Genomic DNA, 19,272 nt, shown 5'->3' with positions numbered 1-19,272 from the left:
GCAAGTAACGCAAGCAAATGCCGTAAGTGATAATATAGGTGCGGAGCGGAATGTGGATGATGATGAGGATGATGTGGAGACTTGGTTTATACTCAATTCGAGGTGAGTGCATATTTTGAATTTGTACCAGCTTATGAAAGCGCTGACGAAAGCGCTAAAAAAAGCTCTACTTCAATTACTTTTTTAGCATTTTATTTACTAAGGCAAGATAGCTGTCAAATCGTTAAGCTTTTAATCTGACAATCGTTAAGCTTTTGCAAGTTTATGAAGGCGTTACCGAAAGCTCTACTCCATTGTTCAATTTTTTAGACAGCCTAGCTCTTCGGTTATTTACATTTTTTATAGCTTTACCTTTTAAAATATTGTAAAAAAGCTCTTTAAGTGGCAATGTATGTGACCTTTGGATTTTTAGACCTTTTTTGATTGTTTCTCGCTAATGTTTATTATTTTTCATTATATTTATTATTTAATTTTTTTTGCAGGTATAAAGGACAGCATCGCCTAAAAAACAATGAATATCGCCTCTCTTCGAAATACATACACACGACAGACGTACGAGAACCGAACGACTCAAATTTATAGAATTTGAAAAGCTTTCGTTTTTTAAAGCTATTGCAAGCTAATCGTATTAATTTGTTTGTTTATTTTCAACAAATTTTAAGTTATGTTAATTATAAAATAAAATTTTTGGAAAACTTTCGAATGTGAAAACATTAAAATTCTATTTATTTTTAATTATGAAATATTGAAAAGAAGTGATGTTAAATATAGTTAGTTAGTGGTTAAGCTGTAGTTTCGTATTACTTAAACATAAATATTTAGTTTTTATAAAAACGTTGTACAACATTTTTTTTGATGAAATAAAAATTTAATAAAATAAAAAAAAAATGTTTTCACATACTTGAATATTTTTTTATATTTAAAAAAAGTTCTCGTGCAATTCGATCACTTGGCAAACGCGAAATGGGCCTTATTCGCTGTATACAAAAGCGCTAAGGCGGCTAATGACAACAATCAATTTGGAAAAAAATATAAACGTATGAATGTAGGAAGAGCTCAAGCAGTGCTTGCACTGCATTTCAAGTTTGTACAAAAATTATAAAAAAAATCTCTGTTATATTTAAACAGCAATAATTCTTCTTTACGATAATTTTTTAGCTTTGCTAATAAGAAATTTAAACATTAATAAATAACTTCTGTAATTCAATACGGCAATAAGTTATCGTAATTTTTTTTACCTTTTTAATTTTTACATATATATTTTTTCACATATATTACAATTTTCTTTTCTTTTTTTAATGGTTTCAAAAAACTCCAGCTGATAAGTCCTTTTAGTCGAAATTTATTCACTGCTACTGCCTGGCCTCTATTGACTCTTGCACCTAATATTTATTCTTCCATTTTTTTCAATTTCTTCAATCATTTGCCCCCTTCGGCTTGACCTATTATGGTTAATAAAATCTTAGTTAGATTTATTTTTAATGATGCCATAAATGACGAGCTGTTGTGCCACTGCCTCCAACCCATTCACCGTTCAATAGTCCAACAGACTCACTGACTAGTTGGACGTGTCAGTGTGTGAGTGTGCAGCAGACTGTTGCTAGGTGCGCACTTTGTGGATTCGTCAAATGCCGCCAGCGGCGCATAAGCTTCTTTCTTCATCACTCCTTCTAATTCTCATTTCACAGTTCATTCGTTTTTTTCGTTTTTTGTTCTGCTATTATGTTTTGTTTTGGTGTTGCTTTATTGTTCTTTAGTGCAGCTTTATTGATTTCAGTTGCGTGCTCGCTGCACGCAGTCGTGCGTGTTGCATTACGTATAATTTTTTTCTTCTGAGACTTTTCTATTTTGCCTTCAGTTTTTTCTCTCAATTTCGATTTTTTGTTGAGAACTAATTTTGGTTATTTCTTCCCACTGCTAAGATTTCCATGGTTTAAGTATATTGCTGTTGTTGCTTTTGCTTTTGGTATTTGTATTAGCTTCATTTTTATTTCCCTCGCCGCCTCTACTTTACTTATTTTAGTGCTTCAATTAATTTTGTTAGAATTAAAATTTCATGTCTTCTCAAATGCTGACCATTCTTTGTAGCTCTTCCCTGTTTTCGGGTATAAAAAGCCAAAGCATAATTTAAGAGCGTTTCAGAATTATTGCATTGTTGCAGACGCGCGGTCAAAGAAAGTGGATAAGTGGAAAGTGGATTCTTCGTTAGTGAAAGCGAAAGGATTACCAAGAATATAGGATGTAGAAAGAGCTCGGTTAACGTGGTGGTTATTATGAAAATGAAAGGACCAAAAATAGACAAATAAATTAAACAACTGAACTGAGAGGAATTTCAAGAATTCAAAAAAAAAGGTCATTTAAAAAAAAAAATGGAATTTTGTGCAAAAAAATGTGATTGACATAAGAAAATTCAATTTTTTACGCAGTGAAGAACTAATGAATTCATAAAAGTGTTGCAAGCAGGACCAATTTGGGTGGAAACACTTAGATATTTTACAAAACTGTACCAAAGGCCATCGACCGTCTTTTTAAAAACAAATATTAAAACTGAAAATGGTAATCGAAAAGATGCTGAAATATCTTCTGGTGGGTAAAAAAATAAGTTGTAAGGAAAAAATTTAAGTTTTTAAATAAAAAACTTTAAACAGTAAAATATTAATACGTTTTCAAAGCTGAAATTGATATTTCTAAAAGTTTTCCTTTAATTTAATTTTAGTAACGAAAAAAATTTATAAAGAGAAATAATATGGGCTTAAAAAGTACTAAAGTTTTAAAAATCGTACAAATTAAAAAAAAACTACGCTTTTAAGAAAAAATTATAAAAATCGCAAACAAACAATAAAATTGAGTAATCCCGAACAAGGAAAATTTTTTATATTTTGAATTAAAAAAACTATAAATAAAAGAAAAAAATAATAGCCTAATGAAATAATTAAAATAAAGAACATTGAATATTAAAGTGAAAGATAAAAATCATTTGTATCATGAAAATAATAATAATAAAAATATTTACAATGAAAATTTAACTAAAAAAGAAAACAAAACAAAGACAATGTTTTGATAAAAAAAAAAACTAAAAGAATTTTTTTCAAACCATCAAATTTTGAGTATCAAAAACTGTTACTTTTTTAATTTACAAAATTTTTTTTGAATATTTTTAACTTCTTTCAAGTATTAAAATAAATTTATTTTTAACTTCTTCCCAATAAAAATATTTACAATAAAATTTTTAAATTTAACTAAAAAAATGAAACAAAAGTAATGTTTTGATTTAAAAAAAATTAAAAGGACTATTTGACAAACTCTCATGTTTTGAATAATATTTTTTTGATTTTTGATTTTTTGGTTTTTAATTTAAAGAATTTCTTTTTTTTTCAAAAGAGTAAGAATTGTTTTTATATTCTTTTAAGTATTAAACTAAATTTATTTTTAGCTTTATTTTTAATTTAACAAACTTTTTTACTCTTTTGATTTCTTTTAACTTCTTCAAAATAGTAAGTAATAAAATATAGAAAAATCAACGATTGAAAAAGTTAAACCAATAAAAAGCCCAAAAATATCTTTGTATGCTTGAAGCCTAAAAAGAAAAACAGTTATTTTAAGAAAAATTTTCTTAAGAATATTTATAAATATATAAAATAAAATAAAAAAAAGTAATAAAAATGCTGGATATGAGCCACAAATGTTGATACAAAATTTAATTGAAAAGGCAAAATATTCTCCACTTTTAAATTTCCTTTCTAACTGATCAATGAAATCTGAAAATTATAGGCAGTCTAAAAATACTTTTGCTTTCAAATAATTTTTCATAAAACATTTCGACTTTCTCACTAATTAACCGGCGCTCTATGGCTAGCGAAATGCTTTTATAAAAATTGGCTGAGTTAAACGCAAAAAATCTTACTTTGAACAAATTGGACAACTCTCCAAAATATTTTTGGGTGTATTTTTGTATTAAAGTAAATAAAATATAAAAGTAAAGTAACTTTTGAAATCATCTTAAATTTTAATTTTATTTCAAATTCAAAGCAAGTATTTAATTTTAAATTGAATTTTTTTCCAAAGAAATAATAAAATGTCGATCTTATACTTCCTTCATTTTCAGTTCCTCTCTGGCGCCTCTCTACTGCCCATCCACGCCTTCTGGTGGGCTCCTCCGGCGGCAACCACTACAACGTAAGTACTACACATTCCAGAATTTTTCATATAACTCATCCACAAAATATCTCAAAGTAAAATTAAATTTATTAAACATACAGACATTCTGATTGTTCCAGTAAATCGCCACCGCTGACCCTCAAGCAGATACCACTCACGTACTTCCGCACCTACACTTACCAACCGCTAGCGGGCAATCCTTTTGCCGCCTTTCCTTACTACCATCATACGGCGAGTGCCTTACAGTCGCCGCTGCTTGCAGGCCCCACTCGTTACGAGCATACCGCATACATGCCTGTCGGTGGATATCCCGTAAGTTTGGCACTACAACAACAGCAGCAGCATCAACAGCCACAGGCAAGTGTAGGTGTGGCATATCAACTGCCACAACAGCCAGTGTTGCATACGAAGCCGCTACCAAGTCCAACAACTACAACAAGCACTACCACTAAGAAGCCCACAACAACCAGCACTACCACCACCACCACCACCACAACTACAACAACACCATCGCCACCATCAACGACCGCCAGCAGCACCAGAAGCACAACTACAAGCTCGCCTTTGTCGGCAGGTTTTATCCAAAATTTACCAATTTATGACGGTGCTCCAACTCACCTTCATTCGTCTCCCTATCCCTATCCGACCTACAATAGGCGCGCCTACATGGGCTATAATTCGCCCTACTATCGCGCTGCTTATCCATACCCGGACTACTCCATTTATAAGACCGGGTCAGCGACGCGTTTCAACAGTCATGGTGGACCAATACAATTTGTGCCTTGCATGTGTCCGGTTAATGTGGCTGCGCCAGGTGCAGAAGGCAATGCAGCGCTCTCTTTACAAGGACGCACCACTGGCGGTGGAGATGATGATTTGACGGTACTAGAGCGCACCGAAGATATGAATGTGCCTGACGAACAAAGAGTGGTTGATGAGGAAGGTGGGCGGAAAAAAGATGTTGCAGCTGGAGCTCAGATTGTGGTAGAAACACAAGTGGGCGGAAAGGTTGAAGCAGAAAGTGAATTGCTCCCAAAGCTGCCGCACGAGATGACGACTATCATTGAAGAGAAATCGGGTGCGAATAAGAGTCAGGAGGAAGCTGTAAGGGCGACACATGAAACAGAGAGGCAGAAGGTCGTATAAATAAAAATAAATGGATCTACATCTTTACTTAGTTTTAAGAAAAAAAAAATATATAAATAAAAAAATTATTAAATAAATTCAACCACAATTTAAATCTATTTATACTATACATTTATAACTTAAGTGAAATAAATTTATTTTGAAATAAAAAATTTAAAATTTGGAGAAGAGAGTTTAATTAATCTATGTACCTCTTTTTCATGCCTGAAAAAACTAGTTGAATGGTTTTAGAAAGTGTACCCATACACTCACAACCCAGACCGCAATCTAAGCGCCGTAGATGTGATTGGTACCCAATTCTGTAGCATTAACTCCTTAATTCCCAAATTTGGATCGCACACCTTCACGACTGCCATCATTGCGCACATAAACAACACCTGGTATTTTTCATTGCCATCATGTACCGATCAATGAAAGTGCAGTAAAAAGAGCAGAGGTTACGCCCTATGGGGGATTTTCAAACCTTAAAACATTGTACTCGTTTTTCTCTATCCATATTTTCAAGTCGGTACCATATAGGTGGAACTAGAAAATGTAAACAAAGGAACAAAACATATGTTCATTTGCTCGGGCCAGCCCACGCCATGCTGAAGATAGCATTGTGGAAGCATCACTTTGACGAATACTAGCTATCGACGAATAGCTATCGCAAGAAATGTGAGAAGATCATTGCAACCATCCTTTAAGCTCCCTGATTTAAACAAGTCCTTAATCCCGCAAGTAAGATGAGATTTGCAAAACCAAAAAGATGTCATCGAATTACGCGCTCCAAAGCTTATGGAAGCGGCCAGAAGGAGCAAGATCGAAAAAGGCACACTGAATTCGGCGAAATGAGAAGGTGTTACTCACAGTTTTCTTTGATTACAATGGCGTGCCAGACGGTTCTACAGGCAATGATCCCCAAGGCTGAATACGAAAACAAAAAATTCGGTTAATATTTCTTTTGGTTCAAGTTTCCCTAATTAGACTAGTTTGGTTGAAATCGAATATCTTCGTAAGTTTTTCTCCGGTTTGCTTGAAATTTCGACACAGGAACGAAATGCAGGAAGTGGGTTGCAGTTGACGGGAAGTACCTTGAAGGCGATAATATGACTTTTGAGAAGAAACACCTTCATTGCGGGAGGAACTCATCAATGACTAATTTATGACTCTAAATGTTTTCTGGGTGTATAACACACCGAATACGAATGTAAATACATATGTGTGTGTGCTATGAAATATGCGACACGCGCCTTAACATAATATTCTACATGTCGGCTGATATGATGATTTTATAAAAAGAAAATCATGCAAGTGGCGGACCCACAGATTGTAAGACAAAGTCTTATGGTGAATGATTTATGCTGTCACAACAAAAGATTTACAAAGTGGCAGGTTTACATGACTGGGCGCATAAACAAATTGATATGTATTGCCTAAGCAGCAATTAAAAAAAAAGATAGCGGTCGAGAGTCAAAGTTAGGCAAATAATGTTGAGAAGAGGACAAGTCGGCACAACTTTGTTTGAAATATATTCGAACTGTAATTGAGAAATTGAACAACTGATGCTCGCGACTTTTAGGGCACACCTTACATGTTTAATGAGGCAAATTAAAGCTGTACAGCAGGCAACAGCAAGAATGAAGAAGAAAAGTGAGGAGTGAGAGGCAGAAGGAGAAGTATGTGGGCACTTGATAAGCGCGTGCGAAAGAGAAGAGAATCTAATATGTATGACGATCGTTCGTGCTGAAAGTGTGCACCCCACACATTTTGTTGTTGATCGCTTTGTTGCTGAAACATGATTAACGATTTGTTTTCTATTTGCTAACGATGCGCTTCAGGTCACAGATACAGCTTTTCACTGCTGCTTTTGTTACATTTCTTCTTTTGTGTGGCGATACGCTGTTTATTGTTGTTGTTATTAGAGGCATATAATTTTTTGATAATACAGTGACTTTTCATTTGTATAGTCGTTTCTCCAGCAACTCTTATTTTTGACAAATTGTTGTGATTAATTTTTGTTTCCTTACTATCGCTCATTTCCCAGTGGTATTTGTTTTGACTTGCGACTTTGACACCTTCTAACGACGGTGCCAGTGCGTGCGACAAGATTAAGCTTGCATACGATTAACCTGAATGCTTAGCTAGCAGGGTGGCACTTCTCAGGAATTTCGAACCCCATTGTACTACATTTGATTATTTCTTGGTTGAGCATTTCATGGTTTACCCAACAGAATTACATTGGAATTTATAACAAATCGATGGTTTGGGAAAGTTTCTACTTGAGCAGGTTTTGATTATTTGTCTCCCGATTACGCTATTGTTGCTGTAGCAGCTTTAATATGACCAATGTCGTCGAGTCCTTTGTGTGCAAATGTATGTATGTGTGCGAGATGCATTCTGCCGCTAATGGCTTTCCACTAAATCTCGCTTACTTTTTCTTTTCTATTCGTTTGTGTACTTTCCATACTGGGGTCTTGGGATGGCGCAACCTTATATTCTATCATTGCTGAATGTACCTCGTATTTGGGCCAAATAAGACATCTTCTAATGTCTGAAGATCTGATCCTTGTGGTGACAACACAGTAGAAACTACATGTAGTAGCTTTGCGGTTGGGAAAAGAGTTTGGCAGCAACTTCGCATTCGATATAAACCAATGGATGCCCTATAAGAGGTGTTTTGAGAGGGGAACTTTAAAATCCACGACCGAAAAGGATCGGGGCTACTCCCCAAAAGAGTTGGATCTACACGGCGATTGTACCTTCCAATATAGCCTACGCGGCAGTCATCTGGGTTGATAGAACCAATCATCAGTTTAGGCGCTGAAACCGTTGGCATGAACAAACAAATTTGGATCTCTAAGTATTGGTTAAAATGAGCTCAAAAATCCTTTTTTTCTCCTTTATTGTTTTGTAAATTAAACATCATTTTGTATTCTGTCTATATTTATTCAATAATTCATATTTGAATTCATTTAAAAAGAGACAATGTTTTAAGTATTAAAGGTAAATTTCCTGTAAATATCCTTTCTAGCAAACAAATTTAACACTTTGTAGGTAGCTTTAAGATGAGCTGGATCAAACTTAAAAAGACGCGCAATGGTGACATGAGAGCGGAAGCCAGTTCATTTGAGTGTGATTGGAGACGAACTCGGTATTTGCTGGTTAAATTTTTGTTTCCGCTTTTATTAAAATAATTATTAAGTCTCGATGAATTTGGGCAATCGTCACGTAGCACGGAGCGTTTACCAGTGTGCGTAGGGTCTTGAACTGAAAATGTTGCAAAATTTCCAAGTTCGAATTCAATCCTGTGCCTAACAGTTGAATTGCATAAGTCCAGATTGGTTTAAGAACAGATTTGTAAAGTAAAAGCTTGGTTTCAGTTGAGAGGGGCGACTTATTCGAAATACGAATTCTAGAGCTTTCCTATTAGCAAAGTTATGCGTTTTCCACGTAAGTCGTTTATCCAAATGATTGCCTAGGTATTTGGCAGTATCATATTGCGGGATTGAAGTAGAGTCTAAGAGGATTTGTGGGAAGTTTTTTCTCCTTGTGGTGAAGGTTACATGTGAAAATTTATTTTCGCCCACTTTGAAGTGCCTTATTTATGTGGATTTTGAGCTCGAAAGGCTTTTCTGTGGCATCTGCCGCTGCGTTATTGGCAAAAGTACTGGCTAGAATACGATTGGTAGTTGGCAGATCGTGTGTAAAAATTCGGTACAGGATTGGACCTAATATGCTGCCTAGTTTGGTCAGTTGATGAGATTAACTGATAAACTTGCTAAGTAAGGAGCATTAGCACCCTTTATAAGTCTAAAGTACTTCTAATTTTGCGGCAAGTGGGCACTATTTACCAAAGAAGAGGAAGAAGCTAAAAAAAATAAAAAAAATATATTTAGATAACTGAAAATACTATAAGGAATGCACGAGGTGTTCCAAGAATAATTTTGGAGTTATCAAACCCATTCTAATTGGACATCGTATGCTGAACTATGAGCTATGAGCTCTGCACTAACTTTATTGAACATTTATTTGTGTGGAATTTGCTGAGTCTGTTGAGTGGAGAATGAGAATACAGAGCGCATGCTTGAGCTCAGAGCACTGCGCTGATGCCGTAATGTAAAAAATTCTGGGTGACTATCTAATAATGGACGGGAAAATGGACATTGCTGAAAAAGGAAAAAGCAGATTTTATAGGCGCAGTGCCTTAAACCTAACAATAATCAATTTCTTTTCAAAAAACTCTACTTTTCTTCTTTTTTAATTTTTTCCCTTCTTTTTTCACTTCTCTTTTATTTTCTTCAAACTTTTTCACCAACATAAGCTCACCACCTTCTACCATTCGCTCCAACTCAGCTTTTGATAATTGAATAAAGCCACGCAATTCATGTAAGTCATGCTCCAGTGCTATGGCACCTCTGCAAAGTGTTGCGTTAACCAGAAATTAAGTCATAAATACTTTGTTGGCCATTTATGTATGTTGCCATTCACTCTTATGCGCAATGCAAATATGCAGCCACTTTAATTTTCAAATAAATTTTTACCTTTTTCTCATTCGCATTTTTTAATTTTTTTCACTGTATTCATCTTACGTGTCTTAATTACCTGTTTTTGCCTTAATTACAATTGTTGGCCAATTAATTTGAGCACCGACAGGGTGTTTTTTAAGATACTATAGTTTCGTGGTATCAGTGACGGACAATTTTTTCGGGTATATGCCCATCCTGGGTTGTTTATGGTACGTCGGTAGGTCGGTAAGTAGGTATGTATGTAAAAGTGGCAACTCACTTAGACCGATCCATTGTGATACTAGAGTAACAGTTCATACTCCGCGTTAAACCATTTTGTTTTAATTGCAAACTCATTGATCTGGCTGACACGTATATCCCTATGGTCATCAGCATCATTCCAAAACGACAAGCCAAGGTACCTAAACTTAGTGGCATGACACGCTCAGAGAAGAAGTCAGACATACTCTTCCTCCTCCTCATTCTTGCAGCTTCTGCAATAGCCCGAAATGAGTTACTTCAATCTTTGAGCATGTAGACCTAGGAGACAGTGGACTGTGATGAGAGCAACAAACTTAGAGATGTTTTTCCTTGATTAAGGGGTTATACGCAGTTATGACTTTCAAAAAAATCGATTTTTTTTATTGCATTTTTGTAATGTACATATATTCAAAAGTATACGCATGAAATTTGAAGTAGATTTAAGCAATACTTTCGGAGTTATACCTAAATATGTAGAGATGCCTCGGCACGTTTTAAGGTAGGTATTGAGACTTTAAACGTGTTTTTTTCTCGAAAACGGCTTGTTTGATCGGTCAACCGTTTTAACTCAATCTTTAAAGATACATTTTCTAGTAATTAATCGTTCCATTTGTAAATCTGATACTTATTTTCCATTTTATAATCAATTTACGGCCAAATTTTAACGTAAAAATCGAAATCATTTCTTTTAAAAGCTGCCATTTTGTGAAAATTCACTATTTTGATTAGCCGAACGATTAATTACTAGATAATCTAATATATTAACAAAATTTGTTTGGTTTTTTGATTTCAGATAATCCAATCCTGAGTTACGATGTACACCGTAAATCGTCTTTTTTTAAAGGAGGTTCCAGAAATCGCCTGCAGCGCGCTCTATAATCAACATTTTCATAAATAAAAAATTTTGTTACGTTCTTGAAGGATGCTTTTATAACCGCCAAAAATTTTCAAATTAAAATATTCTGAAGCTTCTTCAGGATAAATCCTTGACAACCCGTCTTTTACTTGCTTCATAACTGCGTATAACCCCTTAATGAAGCAGCGCATTTCAGCGCCTAACGTCCCATTTTGGCCAAATTGTTTTTGTAGTGCAACATGCCAAACTATCAACCCATCTTGTGTTGGCTGAAGTGTCAATGCCACTTGAAGCACGCAGTTTGTTGGTTGAGAGGGGTATACCTGCAATCTCCATACCAAGAGGGAGGCGAGTGATAGTGTCCTCACTCGCTAATTTGTCTGCCTTACAATGCCTGGTATGTCATTAGACCCTGGCACCCATATCAAATTGATGCGGAAATATTCCGTCATCTCGTTAAGTGATGTCCGGCACTTGCGTGCAATGATGGATTTAGTGACGAACCCATGAAGATATTTAATAGCCTCTTCGCTATCAGAGTAAATAAGAATTTTTTTAATTTATCGAATTTGTATTGAGAAATATTCCGCCGCTCCTGTGCTCAAACCCAAATAAGCCACGGACTGTATTTCCGTTTGCGTTTCGAAAGGCAGAAGAAAAAGCTGCAAAGCTCATCGCTTAAATGCTTTTGACTTTGAAAGCTCATGTTTATATAACTTTCGAGACATATGTACGACAAGCAGAACAAATGTACGAGTACATCGCAACTTGGTTAACTAAAATGCGCTCTGCCGCTGAACTCGTTTTCATTGATATTTCGGTCTCTCTGCTCTCTCTGCTCACAATTCCAGCAAGCAGTGCATAGAAAAAATGATACAATTTGTTGTTGCTCTTCCTCCTAGCCACACTATATTACAGCCTTGTATATGTGGTTGGAATGCATTTGCACGGCGCATGAGTCGAATTTCAGAGCGTAGCGGATGTGCACTTGCTTGCGCTCTTGCAGGCTCATCAGCACTCCGCAATTTTCATACTCTGCTTTGCTATCTTCTGCCTTCTTGACTGTCCTTTGCACGCTCTGCTGTTCTGTTGACACTTTTTGTATGAATCGTTTCTAGAAAAAGCGAATATACTACATAAATACTCGCAATTCTGTTTGCTTTTTCAAGTATCGAACGTCAGTGATGATTTTTTGCGAATCTCGAAATGGTTCTTTTTACGTTTTTTCGCCTTGATTCCGTCGATTTTACTGCAAAGGGGAAAATATCATGTTGGCTATGAAAATAGGTACTTATAAATACATATTTCTTATTCTAACTATTTTAAATTATTCTGGAATTTTTAAAAGTGGAAATCAGCTCAGTAGAAAAATTTTACTGATCTTCCGGCGACAGAAACAAATTCCTGGTAATGCTGAGCAAACTGGATCTAAAAATCATCACTAGCTTAATTACGAACCAATTTAAGCTGAGTTTGAAGCTATAGGAAAGGTCATCCTCTGCCCAGAAATGCTTCCATGGGAGCGCAACTTTAGTTTTTTTCTGATAGTTAAGCTACGATTAAACTCAAATATAAGAAGTAAATTATCAACTGTGACGCAGAACATTTCACATTCGGTTTAACTAACAAAAACAGCGAATTTAACGGTATGCTAGTCAAACACGAGTGTGTTCGTTTAAGCACTGATCACTATCTTGATTACTTCACTATGGCTTCAGCCATCGGCCAAGCAAAGGATTTCTGGATTTCTGGATTTTGTTCCTTAAACTATTATTTCAACCACTGCAGTGGCGGTTGAAAATTAGAATAAGTCTAATACTATCTCTCCCATTGCCCTATTCCAGCTCCAAGAACCGTCTTGGCTGCCTCAAAAAACTCGATTTGGGTCTTTTCTCATTCTGTGTTTTATTAGGGGCTGTATTAACTGTGTACAGTCAAGCGCTATTGCGTTTGACCTTTCAACCGCCCTTTATGCCTGAGAGTGGCAGCCAGCGAAACCTAATCTAAACTGAATTTTCTTGAAACATTTATTTAAATTTCCATGTCAGTATTTGAAACTGCTTTTCATTCCAAGTCCGTTGATTCAACTTATTATCTTCAACAAAAAATTACAAACAATAAATGGACGGTTTAAAATATTGTATTTCATAGCGTATGGAAGCTCCAATTATAATCTGTTTTTAGGCTTCAATATCTAAAAATTATTAATCTCATCATAATCTTTTAATAACTACAAAATGCACCAAAACAACCTGCCGTTTTCCTTAAAATCAACCCCGTTTGCTCGCAAACGCCTTGCAATGCTCTTCACTGCTAATTCGGTGTAAATATTGACTTTTCCCTTACATTCCACACTTTCGAATACGAACCTTAACGGTGTTGAAGAGCGACGTCTGCGCACAAGGACGCTCACTGCCGTTGACAGCCTTAAAGGTGATTGCTAAGTGCAAAATTTTTCCATACATCAAACTGTCGTCGACGACATTTGAAAGCGTTTCAATCAAACCAATCGAAGCGTAGCAAACGAACGGGCGAACAACCAAATGAGTTGATTGCAGAGTAAGCAAAGAAAAGCAATTTTTTTGCACTTTCCTCATATGAGCAAGCGATTTGCCATTTGCTGAAAGGTGGGGCGCTAAATTGTCAAAGTCTAAAGTGGATTAAGTAAAAAATCAGAAACTAATTGATTCGAGTGTTGTGCAAACTAATTTCTGTGTCAAAGGAAGGCATTGGACAGCTGAAGATTTCTTCAACTTTGCAAAGTGTAAATTGGAATTCTTGGTGCTGCGTAAAAGGTTACGAATTCGAACTGAAGATTTTCTTTCCTCGACTATCGCTAAAGCGGTACTTCGAGAAAGAATTATATCTCTCGTGCAAATGGGCTGCAGAAAAATATGCAAATTTCAAGTAAAAATATTTAAAAAATTTTCTTATAAGTCTGGCTATCCCTCAGTCACGCTGCAAAAGTGTGCAGACTGAGTGGTGAGGGGGGCGTTGTGTCGCACACATTCTTCTCGTTCAGGGGTGTGACTGACATTTTCGAATTTTTTATGCGCTCCACGGCTGTGCGTAACCAACCGAGCCACAAAGAAAAACAACAAAACTAAAGCAATAGCCCAAAAAAGCAACTAAAAAGTGTAGACAGAATAAGTATATATGTACACATACACAGTGTGAAAAAGGCAAAAGTGCAAGCGAAACAACCTAAAAAAACGAAAAATAATAATACGAGAAGTGTTGAATTAGTTGGTCGGTTGGTGGTGTAGCGGAAGTGTGGCTGAGCCAACCAAGTCAAAAACGATTTGCAGCCGAAAAAGCAGCTAGCAAAGTTAATTGCGTTATGTCTGAGCCAGAGTCGTTAGTTTTACACTTGACAGCCGTTACATACTTTTGGGCGCATGGGGAAATTTATTAACTCTGTGATATTGAAAACGTTGAAAAGATTTTTCGAAAAACCATGAGAACTATAGGGGAAAATATTAAAAAAAAACATATGCATGTAAAAATGTGAAAAAAGCATATTTGTATGGTGGAAAAAATTAATCATGCCAGAACGTCACAGAAAAAATTGGCTTAATTTAAAAAGATTGAGAACTGAAAAGGAAAAATGACATTAAAAGAAAAAAGATTATATACATATTAATTTCTTTGTTAAAAGAACAATTCCGGAACTGAAAAAGAATAAAATTATAACAAAAAACTAAAAAATAGGGAAATAAAAATGGAATAAAAAATCGGAGTAAAACGAACAAAATAATTATTTCTAAGAGAACAAAAACAATTGAGAAAAGGAATAAAATAACGCAAAAAAAATAAGAAAATAGGGAAAATAAAAAGGAATAAAAACTTAGTGTAAAAAGACAAAACAAAAAAAGACAAACAATTTTAGAAACTGAAAAGGAATAAAATAATGCAAAAACAAAAAAAAAAACGAATTTAATAATTATATCTAAAATTAAAAAATCATTTTGTTAAAAAAATGTATTATTGTTGTTAAAATACAACTCAATTAAATGAAGTTGTTGTTGTTTTTTTATTTTTTCCATTTAATTTAAAAAAAGTTTTTGATTTTTTAAAGCTCATTTAAATTTTTACAAATAAACTACTACTATAATTTATATTTTACAATGTTTATATGTACTTATAATTTATAATTTTTTCTTGAATTGCTTTGGTTTTCTATAAAAAAATATTGATTTCAATTTATAAATTTAGTAAAAGTAATGTTTAATTTTTAATAGAATAAAATATTTGTCAAATTCATTATTTTAAAATTACATAAATATTTTTTTTAATTATGTTATTATTATTTTTCCATTATTCACCTTCTTTAAATGCCCATATTTTTGAAACTTTAATGTTTAAAAATTTTTGAAAACATTTTTTGAATAAAATATTTTAATTTTTTTTCCTTGTATTTAAATAAAATGTTTGTAAAATTGTAAAGATAACCTTTGTTTAAAGTTTTAGTTTGCTTTGAAATTTCATTATTTAAATATTTCTTGACTTAATTAAATATACAAAAAAAAAAAAAAATATATACAAAATATTCAAAACAGAAAAACTAATTTTTTACTATTTTGATTTTAAAATAAAACAATATTTTTAATTATTATTTTTTTTTTAAGTGTGCACATTTGTGGTATTTTATTATTTTAGAATTTTTTGACTTAGATAAAATATTTAATAGTTTCAAATTAAATATTTTTTTGAGTTTTAAAATGCTTAAACATTACTTTTACTCCATTTCAATTGAAATTTCTTCAACTTTGGAAGTTTCAAAATATTTTTAACACTCTGACTTAAATTAAAATTTCGCGCAGTTCTCTAAAAGTTACATCTTTGGAGCTTGTTCCTGGTATTGATTAATGAATATTTGAAATAGCAGATTTGGTAAATTGCATTGCTTAAAAATTAAAAAAATAATCCTTTGATTGCTTTAATGTAAGATTTAATTTTCTCCAAATTGTTTTATTATTATAATTATTATTATTTATTTTTTCAAAATGAGTATTCTCATTTGGTACTCATTTTTAAAGTTTTTTATTATTTTTTGAAATAAAACTTTTGGAACTCTTTTATTTTTTAACTCGAAAATATTTGTAAATTTCCTTTGTTAAAAAAAATTAAAACTTGATGCATTTTCTGTCAAACGAGGCCTCCTTGTCTTAGCAAGCAATAATCGACTTAAATGTATAATTTTTTATAGAGACAAATTTCAATTCCTAATTTCATAAATTTCTAATTTTTTACAAATATTTTTTAGTTGAGATGTAGATGGGAACATTTCTATTAAATATGCTTCTGTTTTACTAATTTATTAAACTAAAAAACTCTGCTTTTAACAAATATCGAGTGTGAATACAAAATTTATCTTTTTTCTTTAAAAAAAATCACAAAAATGACATTAAATAAAAATACGTAAAATTCATTTAAATTTTATACTTTTATTGATCGAAATTTTTTAGTAAGCCATTTTATGGCTTAAAGAAGTTAATAAAAATGTTTCAAACTATTTTTATGGAAAAATGAAAAGCTTTGTTTATGCATATGCACCACTTTTGAAAAATGCCTTCCTCTTAATAATTTTTGCATTTTGAATTTTTCATGGATTTTTTCTTTAACTTTTGATTTTTCTAAATTTTTTCGTTTTATTGTATTTTCATTAAAAGCGTACATGATTTTTGAATAAATGCTTCTCATTTTATTTGTAATTTTTTTGTTCTTTGATTTCTTAGTTGCCCTTTCCCTGCTAACTTTTCGATGTTTTATTATATTTTTTAAAAGAATAATTTCTTTTATTTCATTCTAAATTTCTTAAATAACCTCCAAACACTTTCTAAATCCAGTGAAACACTCGTAAAATTGCGTAGAAACAATAACAATATTTTAACTCCTCCAGTGTGTTTGGCGAAAAATTGAACAAAAAAATATTGAATAAAATAACAAAAACAAAACATTTTGACGAAATGTTAACATCACGAAATATCAGTCTCGGCCTGTTGGCCTTAACTGTCATCTGCGCGACAAATTGTCTAAATGTAGAGGTGAGTGAGTCATGATTATTAATATTATTTATATAAATATATGTATATATAAGCATAAAAAAATATATATATATATTGTATATATACATAAATATACACTTATATAAGTTTGTACATGTTCATACAAGAATGCCCTGCGCGACCCAAGCGCTACCAACACTTGTCCATTTTTTACACTTTTTCTAGTCTTTCTCGCCATCGTCGACTCATCATCGTTTGTGCAGTCGGGTTTTTGCCGTTTGTCACGCTTCGTCGTTTTTATGACTTTTTTTTGCTCAAAGCTGCCATCGTCGCTGCCGTTACCTCTGCCCCTGCCTCTACCCCTCCGTTACTGATATCGCTTCTTCTGGTGCTTCACTTGCATTGCTGCGCTATGGTTATTGTTATTACTGGTTCCTTATTTATGCTAGCATTGTTGTTGCTGGCATGCAATGTGTTTTAGTTTACTCGTAACATTAATCGTGTTTGTTGTCTCTTGTTGTGGTCACTGAAATAATTATAATGCTTCGTTGCTTCTCACTCGTTTGGTTGATTGGTGTTAGTGTTGTTGTTATAGTTTTTGCGCAAGTCCTGCTTTGGGGTGATCAAGCACATCCCTCACTTTTTCTAACAAACACCGCATTACTCCTCGTATGCTTGGTTGCCCCTACAAAGTTGGCTAGGGGTTGCTACAGCAATAAATAAAAAGCAATAAAAGCGGGTGGAAAGTAAGCAACAATAAAATTGCGCATAAGGACTGTCCAGTTTTATTGCTAAACTAGAATTAACATTTATTCAAGTTTGAATTTGGCTACTTGTACGCGTTGAATGCTAAAAACGCAGCGAGAGGAAAAGAAGTAATAAAATTCATTTTATGTGCCTACGAAATTGGCAAAAAAGTACAAGGTGGAACATTTCGTTCCCACGTGGATTTGCCGTGAAAAATGCGTCATCTAGGAGCAATGTTTAAGTGTGCTGAATTAGATTTTATACCAATTTTCAACGTGTTTTATAAATTTATATTTTAAGTAAAGAAATTGAGGCGAGTTAAGGCACCACAAGAAATGCCTCACGCCCTTAAAGGACAAGTAAATCTATCATACAGTTTGTTCTGTATTTGTATTAGCCGATTCAGGCACTCCTCTTTATTGTTGCTGTAACAGCATAAAAATACCCCCCATAGAATATGGAGAAAAGCTACTGAAGTTACAGCACTCAGGCAAATGTAAATCCGGTTCGTTTCGGTAGCGTACATTCAACTGTCAATATTCCATGCTATTCTTCACTGCGACTTAACACTTGTTGATCCAGTTCTGGTAATGAAATGCACTATGCCACTTTTGAAAAATTTAAGAAAATCCTAATATAATAATTCAGCTGTTTATGCTCTCCTCTCTGTTTTCGAAGCAATAAAATGATCATTCGAGGTCTTATGCTTATTATTTCTCTCGCCTGTAAGCATGAAATTCTGAATCAAGCTGCTCTATAAGTTTAATATTACCTGGTCTAGCGCACATGCTTTATTTCTCGACTCGTAATCTCAACCTCAATTAGTAGTAATCTTCAGGAAGGAGTGGAATTACGCACGGAATATAATATCACTCAAATAACTTCCCCGACTGGCTTTAGAGTAGCCCATTCTGTCACACTAGTTTCGCAGTACACTTTCGCTTGCTTCGGCTCTCAACTTAGCAATGACAACCTCGATTTTATGTTTTAACTGTTGTTCATTTTTGATTGCTTGGTGAATGTGAAGTCGTTGTTCGATAGTGTATCTTCTTATCCTTTTATTGCCTCTTCCGGGTCGCTCAGGGCAGCATTTTGGGATCTTTGTTCTTTGTAATTTTTATTAATGTCAAATCTGAATGCTTCCATTTCTCTGAGTTTCTTTTACATGCAGACGACTTAAATATTTTTAAAACTGTACTAAGCCTGCCTCCCATGAGGCATTTTCTAAGCCCAAGCATTTAATCTCACCTCGTATTTTTTAAAGAACTCACATCTAAATATTCTTAATGAAATTACTGATTTGGGAATAATCTTTGACTCCACTTTCCAATTTCTTAGAAATTTGAATTTTATCATCGCCAAATCGTTTTTTACACTTGCCTTCATTCGGCGTTTTGCTTCCGATTTTACGGATCCATATACTTTAAGGCCACTATTTACAATACTTCATTCCTACGATCTAAGCTGAAGTATGTCGTCTTTATTTGGCCATATCATCAGTGCGACATAAATACACTTGAACGCATTCAAAAGAAATTTCTTCGTTTTGCATCCAGATCTTGATAATTCACTGATGCGATTAATTCATACAATACAAAGTAGAAGAAGT

The 19,272-nt window shown here is 33.7% G+C and overlaps 1 protein-coding gene and 1 long non-coding RNA gene across 2 annotated transcripts in view; both read left to right on the top strand.

Annotated features, from left to right (window-relative positions):
- Positions 1–2,553: 2,553 nt before the first annotated feature.
- On the top strand, positions 2,554–5,304 carry LOC128857744 (mucin-2). The gene is made up of 3 exons (XM_054093488.1): positions 2,554–2,586; positions 4,106–4,176; positions 4,260–5,304. Exons 1-3 carry the CDS (start codon positions 2,554–2,556, stop codon positions 5,302–5,304), a joined length of 1,149 nt encoding a protein of 382 aa, XP_053949463.1.
- Positions 5,305–13,372: 8,068 nt separating this feature from the next.
- LOC128859270 (uncharacterized) overlaps positions 13,373–19,272 on the top strand; it is a 63,725-nt gene continuing 57,825 nt past the window's right edge. Inside the window, exons 1-2 of the long non-coding RNA XR_008454119.1 lie at positions 13,373–13,467; positions 16,758–16,955. This is a non-coding gene — a long non-coding RNA (uncharacterized LOC128859270). The remainder of the gene's footprint in view (positions 13,468–16,757; positions 16,956–19,272) is intronic.

This window comes from Anastrepha ludens, chromosome 3, assembly GCF_028408465.1.
Source record: "Anastrepha ludens isolate Willacy chromosome 3, idAnaLude1.1, whole genome shotgun sequence".
NCBI classification, from domain to species: Eukaryota; Metazoa; Arthropoda; class Insecta; order Diptera; family Tephritidae; genus Anastrepha; species Anastrepha ludens.
This window is presented reverse-complemented; position numbering and strand designations above follow the sequence as displayed.

Coding starts and splice junctions, on each gene's coding strand:
- LOC128857744 (XM_054093488.1), top strand. CDS start 2,554: ATGGTAATCGAAAAGATGCTGAAATATCTTCTG. Junction 2,587..4,105: donor AGATGCTGAAATATCTTCTG/GTGGGTAAAAAA, acceptor CTTCATTTTCAG/TTCCTCTCTGGCGCCTCTCT. Junction 4,177..4,259: donor CCGGCGGCAACCACTACAAC/GTAAGTACTACA, acceptor TTAAACATACAG/ACATTCTGATTGTTCCAGTA.